The following is a 20,218-nucleotide window of genomic DNA, read 5'->3' on the forward strand; positions in this document are numbered from 1 at the left end:
AACCATGACACCATTTTACCCTATGCATCTTCCCTCTCTGCTTCATAGTTCCTAAACAGAACCTAAATTTCCCTTTAACTTGCCTGTTCCCAAGTTTTAAAGTGCATGATATCGATACATCTCAATATGTGTGTTGATACATCTCAGATCCCACAAAGAAGCTGAGAGCCACCACAGGAAAGAGCACGGAAAGAAAGCAGGCCCATGTACTTCCTGTTTGTAATTTAAATCTATAATTATTAAGTAAATATCTCTAGAGGCTCTCTCTGATGAGAAAAATTCCAGCAATTTGAGCAAGCTGAGCCGTGAAAACTTGGGAACAGGTAAGTTCAAGGGAAATTTAGGTGAGGTGGAGACAGCACAAGACAAGTAAGCTCTGGATCTTCCTGGCTGCTTACAGTAGGGACCTAATTGGGAGAAGCAGCCAGTTTTGCACTGACAGAAGGCAGGTTTGGACTGGAAATAGGGATGAAATTCTTTCCATGTGAGGGTGGTGAGGCACTGAACAGGTTGCGCAGAGCAGCTGTGGCTGCCCCATCCCGGGCGGTGTTCAAGGCCGTGTTGGACGGTGCGCTAAGCAACCTGGCCTAGTGGAAGGTGTCCCTGCACACGGCGGGGGCTGGACCGGGTGGTTCGGAAGGCGCCTCCCTGCGGGCCCATCCCGCTCCGTGTCCCTGTGCCAGCCAGCGGGGCTGCGGGGGCCGGCGGGGCGGGCGGAACCCGCGCGCGGGGGAACGCTTGGCAGTGCCGCGTGTTGCCGGCCGGCGGCGGCGGCTGCCGCCTCCTCCTTCCTGCTGCCGGCGCGGGGGCGGCGGCGCTGTGGCGGCGGGGCCGGGGCATCGCGGGCCCGGGCGCCTCCTCCCCGCTCCGCTCCTTCCCATGGCCGGGAACTTCTGGCAGAGCTCTCACTAGTGGGTGCCGCGGCCGCGGGGCGTGGGGCGCGGGTTCTGCGGGCCGCCGCCGCGCTCTGTCCATTCATTGCCGGGCCGGGCTGCGGGCACGGCGCTGAGGGGAGGCCCGGGAGCGCCGGGCGGGCGGCGGGGCCTGCTCGCAGCGGGACCCTGGCGGGAGCTGGGCTGGGGTGCGGGAGCAGCCCGGGCCGGCCCCGCTCAGCCGCCGCTCGGGAAGCGTTTGGGCGCTCCGGGACAGGAGTCGCGTCCCGGTGTGGGTGCCCGCGGCAGCCCGGGCTCCAGCGGCGGAGTGCGGGAGCTCGGGTCCCTGACACGCCTGTCCCCGGCGGTGGGGCAGCCGGGCCTCGGCTTGGGGTGGACGTCAGGAAGTGTGATTGATACTGGAACGGACTGCCCGGGAAGGCGGTGAAGTCACCGTCCCTGGAGGTGTTTCAGGAAGATTGGACGTGGCACTCTGTGTAGTTGACGGGGTGGTGTTCGGTCATGGGTTGGACTGGTCTCAGAGGTCTTTTCCGACCTGATTGATTCTGTGATTCTGCCCCGAAACACTTCATGCTGAGCGCGTGGTCAAGGGTTGAATGGTGCCCGTAATGAAATGGCTGCAACATAAACCTTGTTAGTGACTCTCAGGGTCTAAGATCTGTACAGCCAGCTCAGTTTGCTACTGGTAGAGGCTAATCTCAGCCCCTGGTAGTTCATGTTTTGTTGTTTGGTTTTTGGTTTTTTGTTGCTTTGGTTTCAGTTGTCTGACTTTAAAAAATCCTGAAGAACAGTTGCTTGAGAAGATTGTTTGTGGCTTTGTTAGAGGCCACAAGCTCTTTATCCCTGAGCCTTAATTCACAGTCTGTACAGGAGATACGGTATAATGTTGATAAAAGAGTTGCTGAAATTATTTTCCATTCCTCTAGCTTACAATGGATTTTGGATAAACAAGATCTATTGAAAGAACGCCAGAAAGACTTGAAATTTCTGACTGAAGAAGAATATTGGAAGCTACAGATATTTTTTACTAATGGTAAAGCTTTTTTTTTATTTCTGCCATAAAATCTGTGCGATGTGCCATGTCTAAATGGAGGTTTGAATTGCTTAGAGATTGTAATGTTTTCATTTTTGCGTTACATATACTTTCACAGCCTATTTTAACAAAGATGTGGAATATAAATAATTTGTTACTTGTACTAACACAATTCTAGGAGACCTTGCCGGCTAATTAGCTGCATATATGACATTTTAACCTGTGATAGGATGAAACAGTAAATTTTCTTATTTTCAAGAGGTTCTTATCAAAACATAAAAGGAGGAGAAGCAAGCAGAAACTTCTAAGCTAATGTATTAAAGGCTCAATGTCAAGCATTAGTACTCAGCCTGGGCTTTTGGGGAGCTCTTAGGGTGGGGTAAGTATTTTAGGTGATCTGTGCTGTCCTGTTAAACAGCAGTTTGGAATCTTGTTGTGTTCACTTAGATTCTCTGAAACCTGCAACACAGCCCCTGTTTTGTCTTCTGACTGATTTCCCAGTACCAGGTGGCTCTCAAATTGTCAACAAGTTTCTGAGAGCTGTTGGCAGGCAGCCTGTTCTCCCAAAGAATTTGGGACTTGTGTGTGAAGTTGTCTAAGATTTACTTGATCTTGCAAAGCATTTAGCTATCCATATGAATGGCCACACCTGAGTATATCAGATTACAAAGACACTTAACATTTTCTCTGTGCAATTGTTCAATAGTTTAAAAAATCTCCTTACGCAAAGCATATTGCTAAGTAGTAACTTGTTTGCAAGCAGCTGTTTATATATTTTTTTGCAGCAGTCCTTTAAAGTATAGAATGCTTATTTATTTCAGCTATCTGGCCAGACTTGTGACAGAGAAGTGAAGTGATTTTCCCAGAGCCACTGGAAGATCTTATGTCATTGCTGGAATGGTATCTGTGAAAGATACCATTGCTTCTCTCTTAGCTCAGTTATTTTTGTAACAATTGCATATGCTGTAAACATGATCACTATGGATACCTCTGTGTTATGGCTTATAGGGCATCAGGAAATCAAGCTAGCAATGATTTACCCATTTGATCCATTCCTGAAATTTCTTGAGCTTAAAACCAAGTGTCATAACTTCATAGTACAAAAAGAGACAAAAGGGGGGTTACGGATATTTCTAAAGCTGTATTTCTATGCTAATTTTCACTAGTATTAATTTGAACTGTGAAATATGCTTTTTAAATGTTTCACTTCATTGTTTTTCTTGGGTAAACAAAGCTTTACAAAGTAAACAAGTTAGTTTGTTAGTTATGGTTTGTGGTTCCCAGGGTTCTTTTCCTTGGCACTGCTCGCCTCCCCTGAAGGCAGGTGACTGACTGGGGGCAGCTGGAGAGCAGCTCTGCCAGTATCTCCCCTGTGCCTGTTCAAATACAGCCTACTCTGCAGGAGTGAGTGGTGCTGGGCTTTCTGCCCCTCTCTAGCAAAGAGGGCAGGACAGTGCAGGACAGAGGGCAGGGCTGCTCTGTGCTCAGGCAGAGCTTGCTGTGTTCAAACCCTCGATGTGCTGTATCCTTGCCTTCCTCTGAACAGACACCCTGCTTTGGGTCCCCCCTTGTCTCCCATCTGCACTACCTGAGAGCAGATGAGGCTTGGCCCCAGCATGTCACATTCAGTGTGTGTCAGCCCAGGAGATGGTTGTTCCCTGAAGCAATTAAAATCTGCATGGAGAGGGGCAATTTCCTGCTGCTTTCTCATTGGAAAACAAGTACAGTAGATCACTAACTGATTGTATGGCTCCCTGCAGCTATGAAGAGAAGGAAAAAGATCATCTTCTAAAGTAGTTTGAAAAAATAAACTGATGTTGATTTCTCTGTTTGGATCACCAATCCTTAACTGGTTTTGGTTGAGAAGTGTATTAGTTGTTTTCCCTTTTTGGTTTTGGGCAGAAGCAGTAATGTATGTTAGAGGCTACTAAAAATACTCAAATTTAAAACAATCTTTATTAAAAAAACCCAAACTACTGAAACTGCTTACTTTCTAAGCATACAAGAATAAATGATCTGATCTTATAGTTTCTTTTCAAATTTTAATATTTTCATATAGTAAAATAAATACAAGCATTGGACTTTTTCCCAGCATATACAAGCTTCCATTTCATTAAGTCTCTCTAGGCTCTTGTCCATTTTTTTCTTCTAAACCACACTTGATTTTTCTATGACAGCAGATGGCCTAACCATTCCTGAAAATCCCATGGGAGTATGAGACATATTTGGAGAATTCTGTTTAGCCTAATACTTGAATTTTTCTGATGCCCTAGTAGTGGGACAGCTTTTTAGCCCCCTGGTCAAATTAAAGGCAAAAATTCTTCCCAAGCTCCCAAGATATGCTGATCAAATGTTTAATATTTGTACAGGCATTGCATACTGGGTTTAACACCCTTTTTAGAAGTATTGCTTGTCCTACTGTCACTGTGAAACCTAGTCCCAGTTTGGTATTCTTCTCTAGAAAAAGAATGATATGACACAGGCAGGGATTTAGTGTTGCTTTGGGCCTTGCCAGTGGGTGACAGACGTGTACCCTGGCTGTTTGCAGAGGATATGTGATAACAGCATGGGCAAAAAACTCTCTACTTGAGTGTTTAAGTAGAGACTAAGAATTTAGTGGTGATTGACAACAGAAATGTTTGCTTTTCCTACCAATGATCACTGTCTTGGTCTTGCTGTACATATTTTAAGTATCTACTTAAGTGTATTTTAAAATACTGTTTTTGACATTTCTCATGAGGGAGGAAAAAAAGAAGAGGGAGTCTTCAAGAGCCGAGCAGTTCTCAGAATAATGGCAGTGCAGAAGCATGGGAAAAATAACAAGTAACAACCTTATGTTTCACTGTGCCATTCTTTACATCCAACTCCTGCTCTTAATCCCAGCTTAATGCATCTAATTTGCTTGGCACCTTTCCTTTGCCTGGGAGGCCAAACAAGAGCTACCTGCACAGATGACACCAGGGTTGTTTCTTGGCCAACTGGCAGAGGACCACTGTGATGGAGCAGCTGACTGCATCCTCTGGTCTCCCACCCCCTCTCCCTAGACTAAATATGTCATTTTTTTAACACCTGCTTCCTCAGCCAAATTTAATGACCGTGGTTGTGTTGGCAGTTGTACATGTTTGAAAAAATACCATGCATTTTGTGTGGCACTGAAGAGCTGAGGATTTATATTTCCTGTGTCTGAATTTGTTTTGCTCTAGAATGGAATACCTGAGCTTTACCCTTCTGAGATTTGCATTGTCATCTTCTTAAAGGTCATACTCACTTTGTACACAATGAAGTCAAAGTTCCTTTTCCTTTTTGAAGGTGTCCCCAAGCTTCAGGAGGCAGCGGTTCTTCACCTGCAGGTCTGTAGGTTTACAGCAGCGTGTTGTCTCTCTAGAGCAACAGAGGGAGAAGACTGTGGTGCTGCTCCTTAGAATCCCCAGCACTAGCTGTGTTTTGAGACCCTTTGCTACTTGGTGTCAAATTGTTTAAAAAAAACTCAACTCAAGCTTTTGTTCATTTTTTTTTAAGTTATCCAGGCTTTAGGTGAACATCTTAAATTAAGACAACAAGTTATTGCCACTGCTACAGTCTACTTCAAGAGATTCTATGCCAGGTAGGACTGTTTACTATGATGGTACAAGAATAAAACATTTGCTAGGCACATTTTGGTAGCCCTTTAAAAATGCAGTTCTGTATTAAAAACAGTGCCACTTTTGTTTTCTGAATGGTGTAAAGCTTTTATGCTTTAATAAAGTTAACTTAAGCTTTGCTTTTTCAAAAGGAAGTGTGGTGCTCTTAATAGATTAATCGTTCTACATGTATGAAACAACATATTATAATTTTGTTGTAACATTTCAGATATTCCCTAAAAAGTATAGATCCAGTATTAATGGCTCCTACGTGTGTGTTTTTGGCATCCAAAGTAGAGGTATGAAGTATTACAATTTTTTAATGTAACATTATGTGATGTATGAGAGAAAGAAAACTTTTAGGACTTTCAAATTTTTTGTCTTTCTTCATGCTTTGGGGGTTGAAACCTTCTCTTTTTTGCATAGATTTCTACAGCATTTAAGAAAAGGAGACAGAGAAGGCCTTCAAAATTTGTCTGAATTAGTAACCCTGAAGTGCCTCTGAAAATTGAAAAAAATATTTTAAATAGCTGTTTCACTGTCACACAGTGTTTAAATATTTACATACACTGTATCTTAAATTGTATATATCTTAAGCAGTGTCTCCTTTCTGGTGTGTTTCTCCTTATTTATGTTTACTCAAACTTTAAAACATAATTGGAATTTTTTTCCTAATTATCTTGTTCTGTTTCATATAGCAAGGGATCCTCAGAGTTTACCACACTTTCATTACTTGGATTAAAAGTATGTTGTAGCTCATGCTCTGTCCTTGAGAATTTATCATAAGGAACTGATGATTCATTAGGGGTTGTGGTGAGAGGGCTCCATGCCTCCACCATTGGTACTCCCCTTTGAATGTGGCCAAGAGTTAGCATCAGCTGGGTGCTGCTGTTTAGTCCTCTGTAATGCAGCAAGTTTACAGCTGTTTGAGAAATGTCTGTGTAATGGAAAAAAGTCAAATTGGCCACTTTATTGTATTCAGCACTAAGGAGTTTTACAGAAGGAGCTCAAGTACTTAATGGATGGTAGAAACATCCACTACTAAACTAGTGGTGACATGTGATACTGTTGTCTGTACAAGTACTGTGACACTCTTCAGTGTTTGGAAGGCATCAAGGAAGAAAGAGAGTGTTGGAGAGAGTGCTTTTCTACCAGCCTGTTAAATGAGCATTTAAGCAGGCACAGACGTAAAGTGTATATATGTAGATGTACCTTAAATTAGAAGTCTGTGTAGCCTTCCTTCCTGTGTAGCCTTCCTAAAGCTTCTGCAGCTTTAGCACTATTGATTCAGCTATGGACCTCTCTGGAAGAGCACTCTATACAGAGAATTTTCTGATTGCTGACTGTCTCAGCACAGGAGCTAAGACTTTACAAAAACATAACTAAAAAGGGTAGATAATGGCAGGTTTCTAAAGACAGTTTTCTCTCCAAATGGGATAAGGAAAAAAATAACCTCCTTGAAGCCCTCTTCTCAATTTTATAAAAAGAATGTTAGCCAGCTGAGCTTTTGGTGCTTTTGTACCTTTCATAAATCTTTACTGTTCCTCACAAACAACCAAGAAAGTAATCAATGAAATAACTCCTAGGTAGAGTTTAGCCCTGTTTACCTTAAGGGAAAAAAAAAAACAAAAAGGGGGTGGGGGAAAAACCAAACACTACAATACTGCAAAAGGAAGCCCAATTTAGTAAGAAGCCATTATTTTAATTTGATTATAGTGTGAGTGTATGGTGTTTCAGGTGGTTCACCTCATTTACCTTTCTTTTTCTTCAGGAATTTGGTGTTGTTTCAAATACAAGGTTGATTTCTGCTGCTACTTCTGTATGTAAGTATCAGTAATTATCATTACACTCTAATTAAGTATCTCTGTAGGGAGATCAGTTGTTTTCTTTGCTTTTTTTAAAAGATAGCTTTTTATCAAATCATGGAGGACTTAAAGAGCCAGTTAAAACCATTTAGAATAAATAGCTTGTGTTTCCAAATACAGAGACAGAAGGGTCCATTCTGTATTAGTTTTGGTTGATTATGGTTGGAACTTATGCCAAGCATAAGTGAAAACAAAGTCATAAAATAAAACTATTGAAATTTATAAACAACTTCGAGTAGTAAATTGAATTCTGAACCACCCAAAGATAGAATTGGAAATTTACAGCTTTGCCTGTTTAGTAAAAGGTATGGCTCTGTGAAAATACCCCGTTTTAAGAATTTTTGGTAGGCTGTATACCTTCAGATTTTTTAAAATTCTTTTTTCTCCATCATAAAATTAGTCTTTGCGCATGGTATTTATTTCTAAAAACATATTTTTTGAACAGTTGTTCATAATAAATCCAATAAAATTACACTGTAATTACTCAATTCTCTATCTTTCCCTCTTGTATTTGTATTTCCCAGTTCATGTAACTTACATGTCATCCATCAAATTCTTGAAGTGATGTCTTCCTTAGCTGAATGCTGTTATCTGACCCAGAAGGTCCAGCTGCTCTCAGTGGGCAATTCCTGGCTGTGCTCTTCCAAATGTAGGTCAGCCGTTGAGGGGACAGGTGACTGGCTGCATCTGCAGCCTCCAGATGCAGAGAGTGTATCAGTCCATGGGGCTGGCCGTGTGACAGTTCTGCCACCAGGAACTGAAACACATCTTTGGTGCCAGCATGACCAAGACCAGTACTGGGTTTAGCACTGAGAGTTGCTATTTTTACATCAGAAGCATCATTGTGTGGAAGTTTTGATGCGTGAGACGGTTAGATGGGTTTTGGTAAACACACAACAGCTGATTTTACTTGGACATCTAGTTATTGGCTGTGCTGCTTCTCAGAATTCCAGTCTCAGGACCCTATAGAAGATTTTCCTCACGGCTCTTCCTTCAGACCTAGAAGTCCTGTCAGCCCTGATAAGTGCTGTGCATTTCATGGAAGTGGGGACAGGCAACAGGCTTTCTCCAAGCATTTACTCTTTTATTCTACCTGCTCTTCCTTTACCAGAGTTGCTTCAGTAGCACACAGCAGTTTTTGGGAGGTCTTAATACCAAAGGCAAGAAAAGATGAGGCAAAACAAGTAAAAGTGAAAACAAGCTATCAAAAGGGGTAACTAATGTAATAGTGGCTGGTTTAAGAGGTTTGCTTGCTTTTAGCTCAGTAGCAACATGAAGTTAATAACACTTGCTTCCTTTGTAAGGAAGATGATCTTACCCTGGTTTTCAACAACCTCTTCAAAAGGTTTTTCTTGTGTTAACACATCTCACTAAAACAACAGCTTCCGTGTAGTGGTTGTGTCTGCAGCTTGCTTTGTGGGAAAAATGCTTTTTCTCCCTATCTTCTTTCTCAAATTGGTATTTTTTTTACCATGTACATCTTCAGTTTGCATACATCTTGAGAAACTCTATTATTAATTCTTCTCTTTCTTGAAGTGATTAAAATTTCTAACCAGTAGCCCAGTCTTGGTGTCCTACAGCAAATTTTCTAGCAAAGTTCACCCTAGGCCTAAATGGTGAATTCTTTGGTCCAGAGGTCTGATGCTGTCTTTTCTTTGAACTGAATGTCATACTGATTTTCTGGAAGTAGTATTGATATTATCATTTAATAATATACTGTCTGTCATTAATATAAGGAATATTGTCTACTTCCAGGATGTTAAATGTTACATGTTTTCCTTGGATGACAATGACTTAAAATAGCTTTTTAAATGTTTTATGTGTACAAAAGTCAAATCCAGATCTTCAAGTGTTCTTGTTTTTCTTCAGCATTCTAACTTTTGTTTTGCTTTGTTCAGCATTTCAAACATGAAATCACTCTGGTTTTGCATATTAGTGTGCTTCTTACCAGTGCACTAACTGTACTCATTCTCCTTGTAAAATACACAAAGATTAATTAAATATCTCAACTGGAGATAATACTTACAGTATGGACCTGCAAGAAGTCTAGATGAGCTCTCTTACCCTGCCCTTGGGCTTGCTTTTCTAAGACTTCATTAGTTCCTTTAAAATCTTCCATGTTGAAGGATCAAACCTATGTAAAAATTCCAACATGAAAATTCCATTTGGATTTAGTGTTTTTACTGAGATCCTGAGCATCAGCAGCTGGAGAGCTCTGTGAATGATAACTCATGGGAAGTTAGCTATCCCTGATCTAATTGGTGGATAACCAGAAGACTTAGTAGTGTCCAAAGCAGCAGTCAAATGTCTGGCTGAGTATCTGTGCAAATCTGGGTTTCAGGTGTATTTCTCTTTCCTTTTCAGGACCTTAATTCTTGTAACTTACCTCTTCTCTTTGAAATACAAGCCTTTTGTACTGAAAGCCACAAACTGAAAGTTGTGCTGCCACGTAGTTTTGAAGGGCTATATACAGATGAATGAATAAAAAGGGAAAGAAGTAAAAGTATTAGTTACGTTATTTTTAACATACTTTTTTCTGTTTACTGTAGTGAAAACTAGGTTTTCATATGCCTTTCCAAAGGAGTTTCCTTATAGGATGAACCATGTAAGTATGCTATTTGAAATACAACTTGATCAAATAAATAATTGTTATCAGGAAATTCTTTCTTTTAAATACTAAGAAAGAAATATTTTCCTACTCATATGTCAGGTATGTTCATGATTAGTTTTGTATAGAATATTGGGAAAGTTACTTTTAAAAATAATAAAAATCTTACATAAACTCCTTTCCTTTGATGTGGTAGGGTGACTGAAATGGTAGTTTTTTTATAGCATGATGAGAAAAGAGATTTAGATTTTTTGAATGTTCTTGGTTACAAATACAGTGCTCCAGGGAAAGTAAATGGCCTTTGCACCTGGAATGCTTCCAAGCTTGCACACATGAGCAGTTGGCTTACAGAAAGCAGGGTTTTTTTTGCCTGTAAAATTTAATGGCTCTTGAAAAATAGTTTTTAATTAGTACTTTAAAATTTACCAGTGATTTTGAAGGTATTCTCAGCCACAATACTGAGAAGATTTGTAGTTTTTCTTTAAACCAATTTTGACCTGTGCTGTAGAATTTTGAAAGCTAAACATCTAAATAGTTTTAGGTTGGCTGTAACAAATACTATTTTTGTTGGTTTGCTTTTTACCCAATCTAGAAAGCAAAATGATACATCAGAATGTAAAATCCCTAAGATCTTACCATGAAACTGCACTGCTATTTTATAGATAAAGGCAAATGGAAATACATTTTGGAGTACTGCTTTCGTATAGTCAAAGAAGTCCAGTATTTTCCTTCATGTCATCAATACATCACCTTCTGTATTGAGATTGAGAGCTGATTTAATTGCTACAATTGCACAGAAAATTTCATATGAAATTAAATCTGAAAATGTTTTGAAACGCTATTTGACAAGTTAGTGAGCTGATGAAGATGCTCTAATTTTACAAAAGAACTTCTCTATTGCTGTGAAGTTTTTATGCACTGGGAACAATTTGCTGCTACCAGGTGTCGAAAGAAATCAGGCAAATGCTGCCAATGAAGCAGTCTTTCATAGCAAACTTGATGCAAAATATTTAACTTGTTTGTTACTATGACTGGAGTGGAGTTATAGTAGTGATAAGGCAATACCAAATAATAGTTTCATTTTTGTTTGGTTTTGTAGTTTCAGATAAAATGCATTTAGGACTGTTGGGAATAGTTGTTGAGAATTCCTGTGCATTTGTGATGTTAAACTGTGTGTCAGTTAATTCTTTCTGCTAGCTGAAACATACTGCTTATTAACTGTGATTTTGCTTCTTTACAGATACTAGAATGTGAATTCTATCTCTTAGAATTAATGGTAGGTTGGGTTTTTTGGTGGAACTCCTTTTGTTTTTGTGGGAGAGGTAGCTGTATCTAAGTCCTGATGCAGAGACTGGGATGTCAGTGTCTTTTTTTCCCTAGATGAATGGCCAGTTAAGACCATGAAGAGTTGTATTCTTACTATGCCCTCTTCTTTTTGCCTAGAAGAATCTGAGGCTACACATACGTGTTCTAGCAGAAGGTGTGGGTACTATCCCATTCAGGCTAGTCTATAACAACCTAATAATGAACCTTCTAGGAAGTGAGATGTGGGTTAGAATCCTCTGAGAAACCGAATTCAGGCCTCCCATTTTCTGAGATGGTGCTGTAACTATTAGGCTGTTGGATGAAAGGAGCACAGTGGGACATTTTCTTCCAGACCTTTTCAAAGAAAAGAACCATACCTGATTTTTGTAAGAGTAGCTATCCCATTGCTGTATTTGATAGCTGAAAGGAGGCAACCCAGGCTTCTTACAGGGCTTGGACAAAGTAGTGCCTGATTTCTGCATATGGCTTGGACTTGGATGGGTTAAGCACTGAACTCTAGTACTACTGTACTAGAGTAGTTCTCCTCCAATGCAGAGAAAAGTAGTGAGAAACCAGGAAGCAGCTTAGTGACTTAGACAGCAGATAGGGGAATACGTTTTGGGAACTGAACACGGAGGAGATCAGATCAAAGCTTTTCTTTGTACCTACAAGTAATTTTAATACAGGTTTTCAATTCCTGTTTAGATTTAGTCCTTGATACCTCTGCTATACATGGCAGTAACTCTTGAGTTTTGTTTACAGGAGTTTTAGCATAAGCAGTTGCATTTACAAGAAGTTATGTTTTGGGGATTCACTTATTTTTCCAGTATGCTATGCAGTATTTAGTGTGTGCAGTAATGGTGTTTCACGTAAGTGTTCAGCACATGTAACTTAATGTGGCTTTTCCCTGTAGTATCCACACATTTGGCTGCTTTTAGCAAGGGGATTATTCCTTCTTGTTTACCTGGACCTGAAATCAGGGGATTTGAGAGCAGTGGAATTTTTCTTTTCTTTCTTTCCAAACCAGCATCAATTATTTTGGCATACTCTCCATGTATGGTATTTAGTAGCAGACTGTTTTCTGGCAGCGTTTTGTATTTCCAAGTGGGAATTACGGGTTTGTAAGCAAATGAGGTTTCAGTGTGCTGCAGATGTGACTCTCTGTGTCTCTTAGGGACAGGACATTGACAGACTGGCAACTGTGCTGTGTAATGGTATTCTAGAGAGAGCACTGCCCTCATTAGAGCAGGGCTAGGTGTTAAGATGCTATTAAAAAAAATATAAATCAGTAATTGACTTGTAAACCTAATGTTTTAACACGAACTGACAACATGCTCTGAATTGAAATCTAACTTCTGTCCCAATGACATTTTTTTCTAGGACTGCTGTTTGATAGTATATCATCCTTATAGACCTTTGCTCCAATATGTGCAAGATATGGGCCAAGAAGACATGCTGCTACCTCTCGCATGGTAATGAAGACAATGGAAATAGTTCCTCCTTTCATCAAGAAAGCAAATGTTTAACAGTTATGCTTCAAAAGTAGTTAAGCTTTTGCTGAACCAAGCAGGCTTAGCCATATTTGAATAGAAAGGGTGTCCTAGTTAACCTATGCAGGTATATGTCCCTGAATTAACTTTTTCTGTCTTTAGCCCTGTAATGATTTTACTTTGCAGTGGTCTAATTTTTATTTTGTTAGACTAGCTCTAATGGCACAGTTTCAGCTTTACTGAATGGTGACTATGAGTAGAGGAAGTTCCTTTCTGTCAACATTGTCATGGGAGGTTTGTAGCCGCATTTCTCTTCACAGGGAAAAGCAGGGCACAACTTCCCAGGGATATTTCTGGGATTCACATTCTCTCAACTTCAGAGAAAGAAAAAACAATTCTTATCTCAATTGCTGCTCCTCTTGTTGTTCACAAGTGGAATGCATTGTGGAAGATTGTTTACCTGAAGAGAATTGGTAATTGGATTCTGGTATGAGTGTTTTGATTCATTTACCAATTGAATCCATGTGTGTCAGGGCTGTCAGCTGACAGTCACGAGATTCTGGGCAGTTGAGTTGGGTGAGTGCTTGTGCAGGTTCAGTTAGATGTAATGTAATACAGCATTGAATAATATAGTATAATAAAGTAATTAATTAGCCTTCTGATATCCATGGAGTCAGATGCATCATTTCTCCCAGACATCAAGGGTTGCCCTGCTTTACAGTAGAGGTAGGAGCAAATATATAGGGTTTTTTCACTGTGTTAGCAGAACTCTTATTCTTCAACTGTTTCAAATTCAGAAAGACAGTAGAAGTACTACTTTTATGCTAGCCTTTACTTATTTGTGAAACAGATAATTATTTGATGGTATACATACACATCCACGGCAGAAAGACATGTATGTACTAAAAGAATGTTTCCAAATAAGCTTCTGTGACTATAAGGGGAAAAAAAGAAAGGCTTTAAGAGATTTTTACAAGGGAAAAGATCTCTTTCCTTGATATTTTGCCCTGCAGCCTCATTGCTTCGACCGTCTGGAAAACTGACAAAATATTTGTAAACCAACAGCAGTTTTTGAAGGAATATAGTCTAAAGGTGAATAGGAAGATACTTACAAGTTCTTTTTTGTACAGGAGGATAGTGAATGACACATACAGAACTGATCTTTGTCTGCTGTACCCTCCTTTCATGATAGCTCTAGGTAAGTAACAAGTAATGTCTCTTGGTCATGTTTATCTGGGTGTATTCTGTGCACTGTCCCATCAGAAGCATTCCTCAGAGTGCCCTCATAAGGTGCTTCAGGTTGTCTCATACAGCACTGACACTGTCACCTTGCAACTTAAAAAGCCTTAAAGAAAAGTCAGATAATCAATTCTGAGTTTTCTTTGTTGAACTGTATAGGATTTATAAAAAAAACGAATGTTTCTGACTGTATTGGGAGTGTATCTTTGTTCAATGTCCATGTCACCTGATCTTTGCAGCTTGCCTACATGTGGCCTGTGTCGTCCAGCAGAAGGATGCAAGGCAATGGTTTGCTGAGCTGTCTGTTGATATGGAAAAGGTACTCAGTTTTTTATTCCCACCACTTGTTATGGACTGACCAGAAATGGTAGTCATGGTTGTCTTACACATCTGCAATACTGATTTGAACTCAGTGCTTTTGTTAGATGCTGTTGCAGTTAGGCAGATCTCTTTGGAAAGGAGACAATGTCAGGTTATTTGGTTATCACTCTGCTCTGAAAGTCAGGACAAAACCACTTCATAATAGAAGAGCATTGTTGGTATTGCCATGTTCCAGACAGAAATATAAACCAAATATCTTTTACATTGTTTGCCAGAAAAAGAATCCCCAGTATTTTTCTGTCACAGAAGATTGTCTGTACAAGTTTGACTTTAAGTTCACGTGCGTGTGATTTTCTGATTCACTTTTCAGCATCATGTCAGCACACCATTCTCATTTTCTCCCTATACATGTTCAGAGTGTAGCATAGTGTAGAACATTTTTGACACTTTCAGGATCCCTAGCACCATGACTTCAGTCAGTGCTAAGCAGGGAGACACCAGGATCATTCAGTTGAGTTCCCTGCTAATGCAAATTCTAATGTCAGTAATCCCCTTCATTAATTTATTAGGTTTCAAGGTACAGTTGTTCTTGTAGTAACAATGTTCTTCATCCTCACTAGTTTCTTTTACTTTTTAGGTTGGCTTCTTTAACCTTTATTTAGCTCTAGCAACCAGGTCGAAGTAGTACTCATATTCCTTATTGCACTGTTTCGCTCAGCACATTTTGTTTTCAGTCTTTTTTAGAAACTGAGTGTCTGGAATTAACAAGCCTGTTATGATTGAGAAATACCATTTCTCTCTATGCCCTTGGTATTGCCCTTTATCCCACTGATGTTATGGCACTGTGTTTGTATTCCAGGATTTGTCTTGAAATGTAAACATAATGTGGATGCTATGCTGCATGGAGAGCTCTGTGAATTATGCTGTCATACATTTAAAGGCAGGGTGATAATAAACTGGCAGCCAAGGAGAAGCAACTTATATTTAATAGATAAAATTACCATAAGCTTGATACTGAGTATCTTTGAATGTTTACTTGTATTGGGTCTTGGGTCGGTGATAAAGCCTGAGCTTGATTTTTTTCACACAAACACCATGGACATGGTGAAGCATGAACTGTGACTTTCGTTTCAAGGACAAAATATATTGCTCTAGCATTTAATCAAAGATTGTGTATTAAAAAGAATAAAGAAAGTAAATTCTACTTTATTAATTTAGATAATGATGAAACATATTATGAATGAAATATTCTCCAGCTTTATATAGAATATTGCACCAGCTTTTATATAGAATATTGCATTAGAAATTTAAAGGAAATTAAGGTAGATAGAAAGTCCAAACTGGTATGGAATGCTTACACTTCCAGAAGCAGAATATGCAGTGTCAAGAATTCGTATTTTATGTATATAAGAATGTAAGAAGTATTTAAAAACTCCTTGGCTCTGTTCCTTGGAAGGAAAGAGTTCAGATGAATGTTTTGTGGTTTGGGGCTTTTGTTTTCCCACACTGTTCCCCTGATATGTATGGAACATTGATAATCATCAATTACTGTATTGATCATGGATGGTCATATAGATGCAGTCATGCATGCAAGTCTGTATTTTCCCAGGAGCTCAGTTATAGGCTGTGACAGTAGTTGCAAATAAATAAATAAATAAAATGGTATTTAGTTTGCAGGGGAAGAGAAGCAGTAAATACAGTCGAAAGGGAAAGTATTCTGTTCAGGCTTTGATTCACAATTAATCAAAAAACTAACTGAATGCTTTTCTGGGACCAGATTAAGTGTGAGACAGCTCTGTTTATAATATGAAAATTGTGTTGCTTAGTTTCAGCTTGGGGCCTGTTTAGTTAATTGCACACTTAAACAGGCTATGACAAAGATAAAATCACTATTGTGTCTGACCTTAGGCTCTCTTTTCTTTCTAATACAGATTTTAGAAATAATCAGGGTTATTCTGAAGCTGTATGAGCAGTGGAAGAACTTTGATGAGAGAAAAGAGATGGCTACTATTCTTAGTAAAATGCCTAAACCAAAACCACCTCCAAACAGGTATGGTACTTCCTTATTTCATCTTTCCTGTGGAAAATCTACACTATGATCTTAAGAATGTGTAAATGTTTAATTCAAGGTGTGGGGTATGTTTTTACAGTGCAGACATTTCTGATACAAAACCAGTCTGATTATTTAGGAGCTAGTGGGAAGCATAACATTATCTTACAGAGAGTGTTAATGTGATTAGAATGTGATCAATACAGCTCAGCAAATGTAAGGAACCCCAGTGTGAAGCTCCACGGCTGGGCCAGATTCAATGGAACTGGGCCTGCTTGATGTCGTATTTAATTACTGTGATTAAATATCGCTGCTGGGAATCTGCACATGCAAATTCCTGTGCACATGCTTATGTAATGTGAACTTCGCAGTGTTGACTTCAGAAGCAGATTCAGCAGGCAGCTTCATGGGTTTATATTGAATTTGTTATTCACATAAATACAGTGAAGTTATTTATGCATGCTGAGAATAACATTTGCATTTTTTTTATTAAACTGAGCAGAACATTTTGACCTATTTATGTATATGTTGAAGTATTTTCTTTCCAAAGATTTTTATTACTTTCAGAATACTGTATTTTTTAATTAAAAAAAAAAAGATAAAAATGTAATGTAATGCTTCTTATTGAAGATACATGTTTTTGTTTTCTTCAACAGTGAAGGAGAACAGGGTCCAAATGGTAGCCAGAACTCTAGTTATAGCCAATCTTAAGGCATTCCAAAGAATTACTTTATGGACCACTTTGACTCAAGACATCCTGGGATATTTCCTGTGTTCATGAAATGGACAGAAGGTTTTAGTAACATCTTTGACAAAGAACTCGAAGAATAAATAGCTTGTTTGTGTCAAGCATTTTGAAAGCTTTTTCTCTAAAACTACATCATTTTCTCTGACGCTGGAACAAATGTGCTAAGATTTTTCAGTGTAAGGAATCAAACTTTAAACCAAGCTGCAAAAGATTAATGTTTTTCACTCAAAACAGATAGTTCATTATTGGTTTTATTTGTGTTGAGGTGAACTATTTTTAGAGTGACAGTAACCCGAGGCCTAAATGTAACTGTATTAATGACTTGTGTTGTCTTCATTTTGTTTGTGACTGAAGGAAGATAGTGCACTCTATGTTGAATCTATCCATTACCTTCAGTTTTGTTGATTTAAAAAAAATAAATACAGATTCTGCAACAAGTAACACAGTCCTTCAAAAACAAATGCCTAGAAAAGCCTGTAAAGAATATTCTAACAGTTCTAATGAAAACTGCAGGAAAGAAAGTCAGTTGCTATTTTTGGGTTTAAAAAGCTATATTCCTCAGTAAATCTACTTGGTTGTTTTTGCCATGATACAGTAGCCCAGCTTGCCAGAGAAGTGCAATATGTATAGTGATTCTGCAGTTTTCTGAAACATTTCAAGTGTTAGAAATTAAGACAACCCAACATACTAGTAATTTTTTTTTCAAATAAACATACTGTATGGTACAATCGGAATATTTCACAATCAAGTACAAATCTGGATATTATTGCTTTTTATTTTTGGTGAATTTTTTTGTAGAAAAGATATACACTGTTAGTCTGCCTTCACTGTTAGTGTGAATTTGTGTGGTTCATTAGAGAGTTTATTTAAGAGGATCAAGTGTTTGGTGAGCTTCATACTGGCTAATTTTAATTGGGATGTTAGGAGCAACTCTAGAATAACTGAAATGGGATTCCTTGGTTACCTTTGTGCTGGAGAAAATGTAATTTCTTCAAACAGAAGGCCATATCCTGCGTTCCTTACTCAGGCAAATATCCCACTGAAGACAGGAATTGGCCTTAATTGATTACTTGATTTTTTTAGATAATTTTGTTTCTAAGTTCTGTACAACTTTATTTTGAATGATAATGCCAACTTGCCCAAGTATAAAAGTTGAATGGTAAACTTCAGTAACGTTGTTCTCTTTTTTTTTTTTTTCTTTTTTTTTCCTGAAACAACACATTTCACTGCTCTGGAATCCTGGAGGGAGATTAAAAATGTGTGCTCTGTGATGTGTCTTGGTTCAAAAAAACTGGCCCCTTAAAAAAACCCCACCTGTTTTTGCAAATACTGTCTTTGTAATTGGCTGGTCATTCAGTGACATATAACTGAAGTGTTTTTATATGTAGCCCATTAGGCTACTAGCATTTATTTCTGTTCAGGTTATTTCCATAAACCATTATGTACACCAGCCCCAGACACTTTGGTGAGGTGGAAAAAAAATACATTTTGGTCTTTGCTACTTGGTTGCCATTTGATCCATACCTTTTATAGACACTTGATTGATGAAGTGGAATTTGGCTATTTTGCTTTCATTTCTTGAAGTCTAAAATGTGTGATTTGTAATGTGGACTTGGGGAATAGAAATAAATCAAAGCAACTTGACCTTTGTTGTGTGGAGTAATTAAACAGGAGCTATTCTTTAGGTAAGCATCAGTCTTCTCACATATACCATGTAATCTGCCAGGAAAGTTCATGTTTTGGAATTGGGGAATTAATTAAGAATACTGACTAAAATGATTAAATATTTTCTTGCTGCTGAAGAGTCTTTGCAGACTTTACTTCACACCTAAAGCAAAATGGGACTGAAATCTCAGAGATAAAATGTCAGGCACTTCTTAATAGTACCTAGAAATTTCTTAAGGCATTTCTCTACTGGAAAGACGAGGCTAATTTTACCAGCTTTGATTCCAGTAAAAACAGCGAAAGGCAATAAAATGCAGTTAAAAGAGCTGGATTCAGTAAAGACAGTTTTAAAAAGATGTTATTTTGAACAACAGGAAATGGAACATAATGTGAATTCAATAGTCTTGCTACTAAGCAAGCAGAAGAAAAAAAATCACCTTTCTTGTCTTTCCCGTCAAAGGAGAGGTGCATAAAATTGTGGTATCTCACTGAAAGACAGGTAGCTGAAACTCTTCACAGATTATATGGCAAGAGGTGACTCTGAAGTGTCATAGCAAACACAAGCCATCTATGCCAAAAAGACTTAAAAAAATTCCAAAGGAAACAAACTTTATCAGACAAGTTATTTAACCCAAACCCCATCATTTGGAAGGTAAATTAGAAAGAATCATGTAATTTGGTAAGCTGCAAATAGTTTGAGCAAAAATCTTGCAAAAAACCTACCATGATTAATAAAAAAGGAAAATAAAAAAGAGGTGTAAAGTAATTTTCCCATTATAAAAAAACCAACTCAAAATCTCCTCAGTTTAGAAAAGACAATAGGTTAGAAAAATCAGAGGTCGTGTGAGGACTGATAGAGGACAATGCTCACTTCTGACAGAAGAAGTCAGAGCAGCTGATGAATACTTGGCAAGTTGAGAAGCAACAAAAGGAAAGATTTCTCACCGCTGCTGTGTCTGATGGGAGTTTCTGTTGAAAATTTACAAATACCCAAATATAGTAAGACATGCAAAGCCTGAAGCGCTCTGAGTTGTAAATGGGAGTAATCTGGAGATTGTACCACTACGTACTAATCCTGTTTAATGCTCTTCTACAGATGTTTATTACCAGTTGCTGCCAAACAGACAATAGCGGGCTAGATAGATCTTGGTGTAACACAGAATAACTTGTTTATTTTTTAATATAGTGGTTACGTAGTTTTAGATGTTCCCAAGAAACGTTAATTTAGGTACAAATGGAAGCACTGGCTGCTCATGACTAAGTACCGACTTCATTGATTAGAATACCTTGCTTTGTTCATTTGTATGCTGAAGTTTTGTGGCTTGATCAATACAGCAAAGCATGATGAATTATACATTTAACTAAATCATGAAATCCTCTA

General features: G+C 38.7%; 1 protein-coding gene across 3 annotated transcripts; it reads left to right on the forward strand.

Moving 5' to 3' along the window:
• The first annotated feature begins 306 nt into the window (after positions 1-306).
• CCNC (cyclin C) lies at positions 307-18,816 on the forward strand. 3 transcript variants are annotated; one of them, XM_050972233.1, is made up of 12 exons: positions 307-323; positions 1,820-1,926; positions 5,446-5,530; positions 5,776-5,845; positions 7,318-7,369; positions 9,961-10,016; positions 11,260-11,295; positions 12,705-12,796; positions 13,945-14,012; positions 14,293-14,372; positions 16,306-16,424; positions 17,081-18,816. In XM_050972233.1, the coding sequence occupies exons 4-12, from the start codon at positions 5,807-5,809 to the stop codon at positions 17,133-17,135; spliced, it is 597 nt and encodes a 198-aa protein (XP_050828190.1). In that variant the 5' UTR covers positions 307-323; positions 1,820-1,926; positions 5,446-5,530; positions 5,776-5,806; the 3' UTR covers positions 17,136-18,816. The 3 variants fall into 3 exon arrangements, with proteins under 3 accessions (XP_050828190.1, XP_030091517.1, XP_009091585.1); XM_009093337.4 differs by lacking the exon at positions 307-323 and adding an exon at positions 783-911; XM_030235657.2 differs by lacking the exon at positions 5,446-5,530 and having other exon boundaries at positions 308-323.
• The last annotated feature ends 1,402 nt before the right edge of the window (positions 18,817-20,218 follow it).

Source organism: Serinus canaria, chromosome 3, assembly GCF_022539315.1.
Source record: "Serinus canaria isolate serCan28SL12 chromosome 3, serCan2020, whole genome shotgun sequence".
NCBI classification, from domain to species: domain Eukaryota; kingdom Metazoa; phylum Chordata; class Aves; order Passeriformes; family Fringillidae; genus Serinus; species Serinus canaria.

Bases quoted from the DNA above. Each gene is read 5' to 3' on its own strand.
- CCNC (XM_009093337.4), top strand. From the start codon at position 880: ATGGCCGGGAACTTCTGGCAGAGCTCTCACTA. The intron at 5,846-7,317 runs GTATGAAGTATT...CTTTTTCTTCAG, and splicing joins TTTTGGCATCCAAAGTAGAG to GAATTTGGTGTTGTTTCAAA. The intron at 10,017-11,259 runs GTAAGTATGCTA...GCTTCTTTACAG, and splicing joins TTCCTTATAGGATGAACCAT to ATACTAGAATGTGAATTCTA.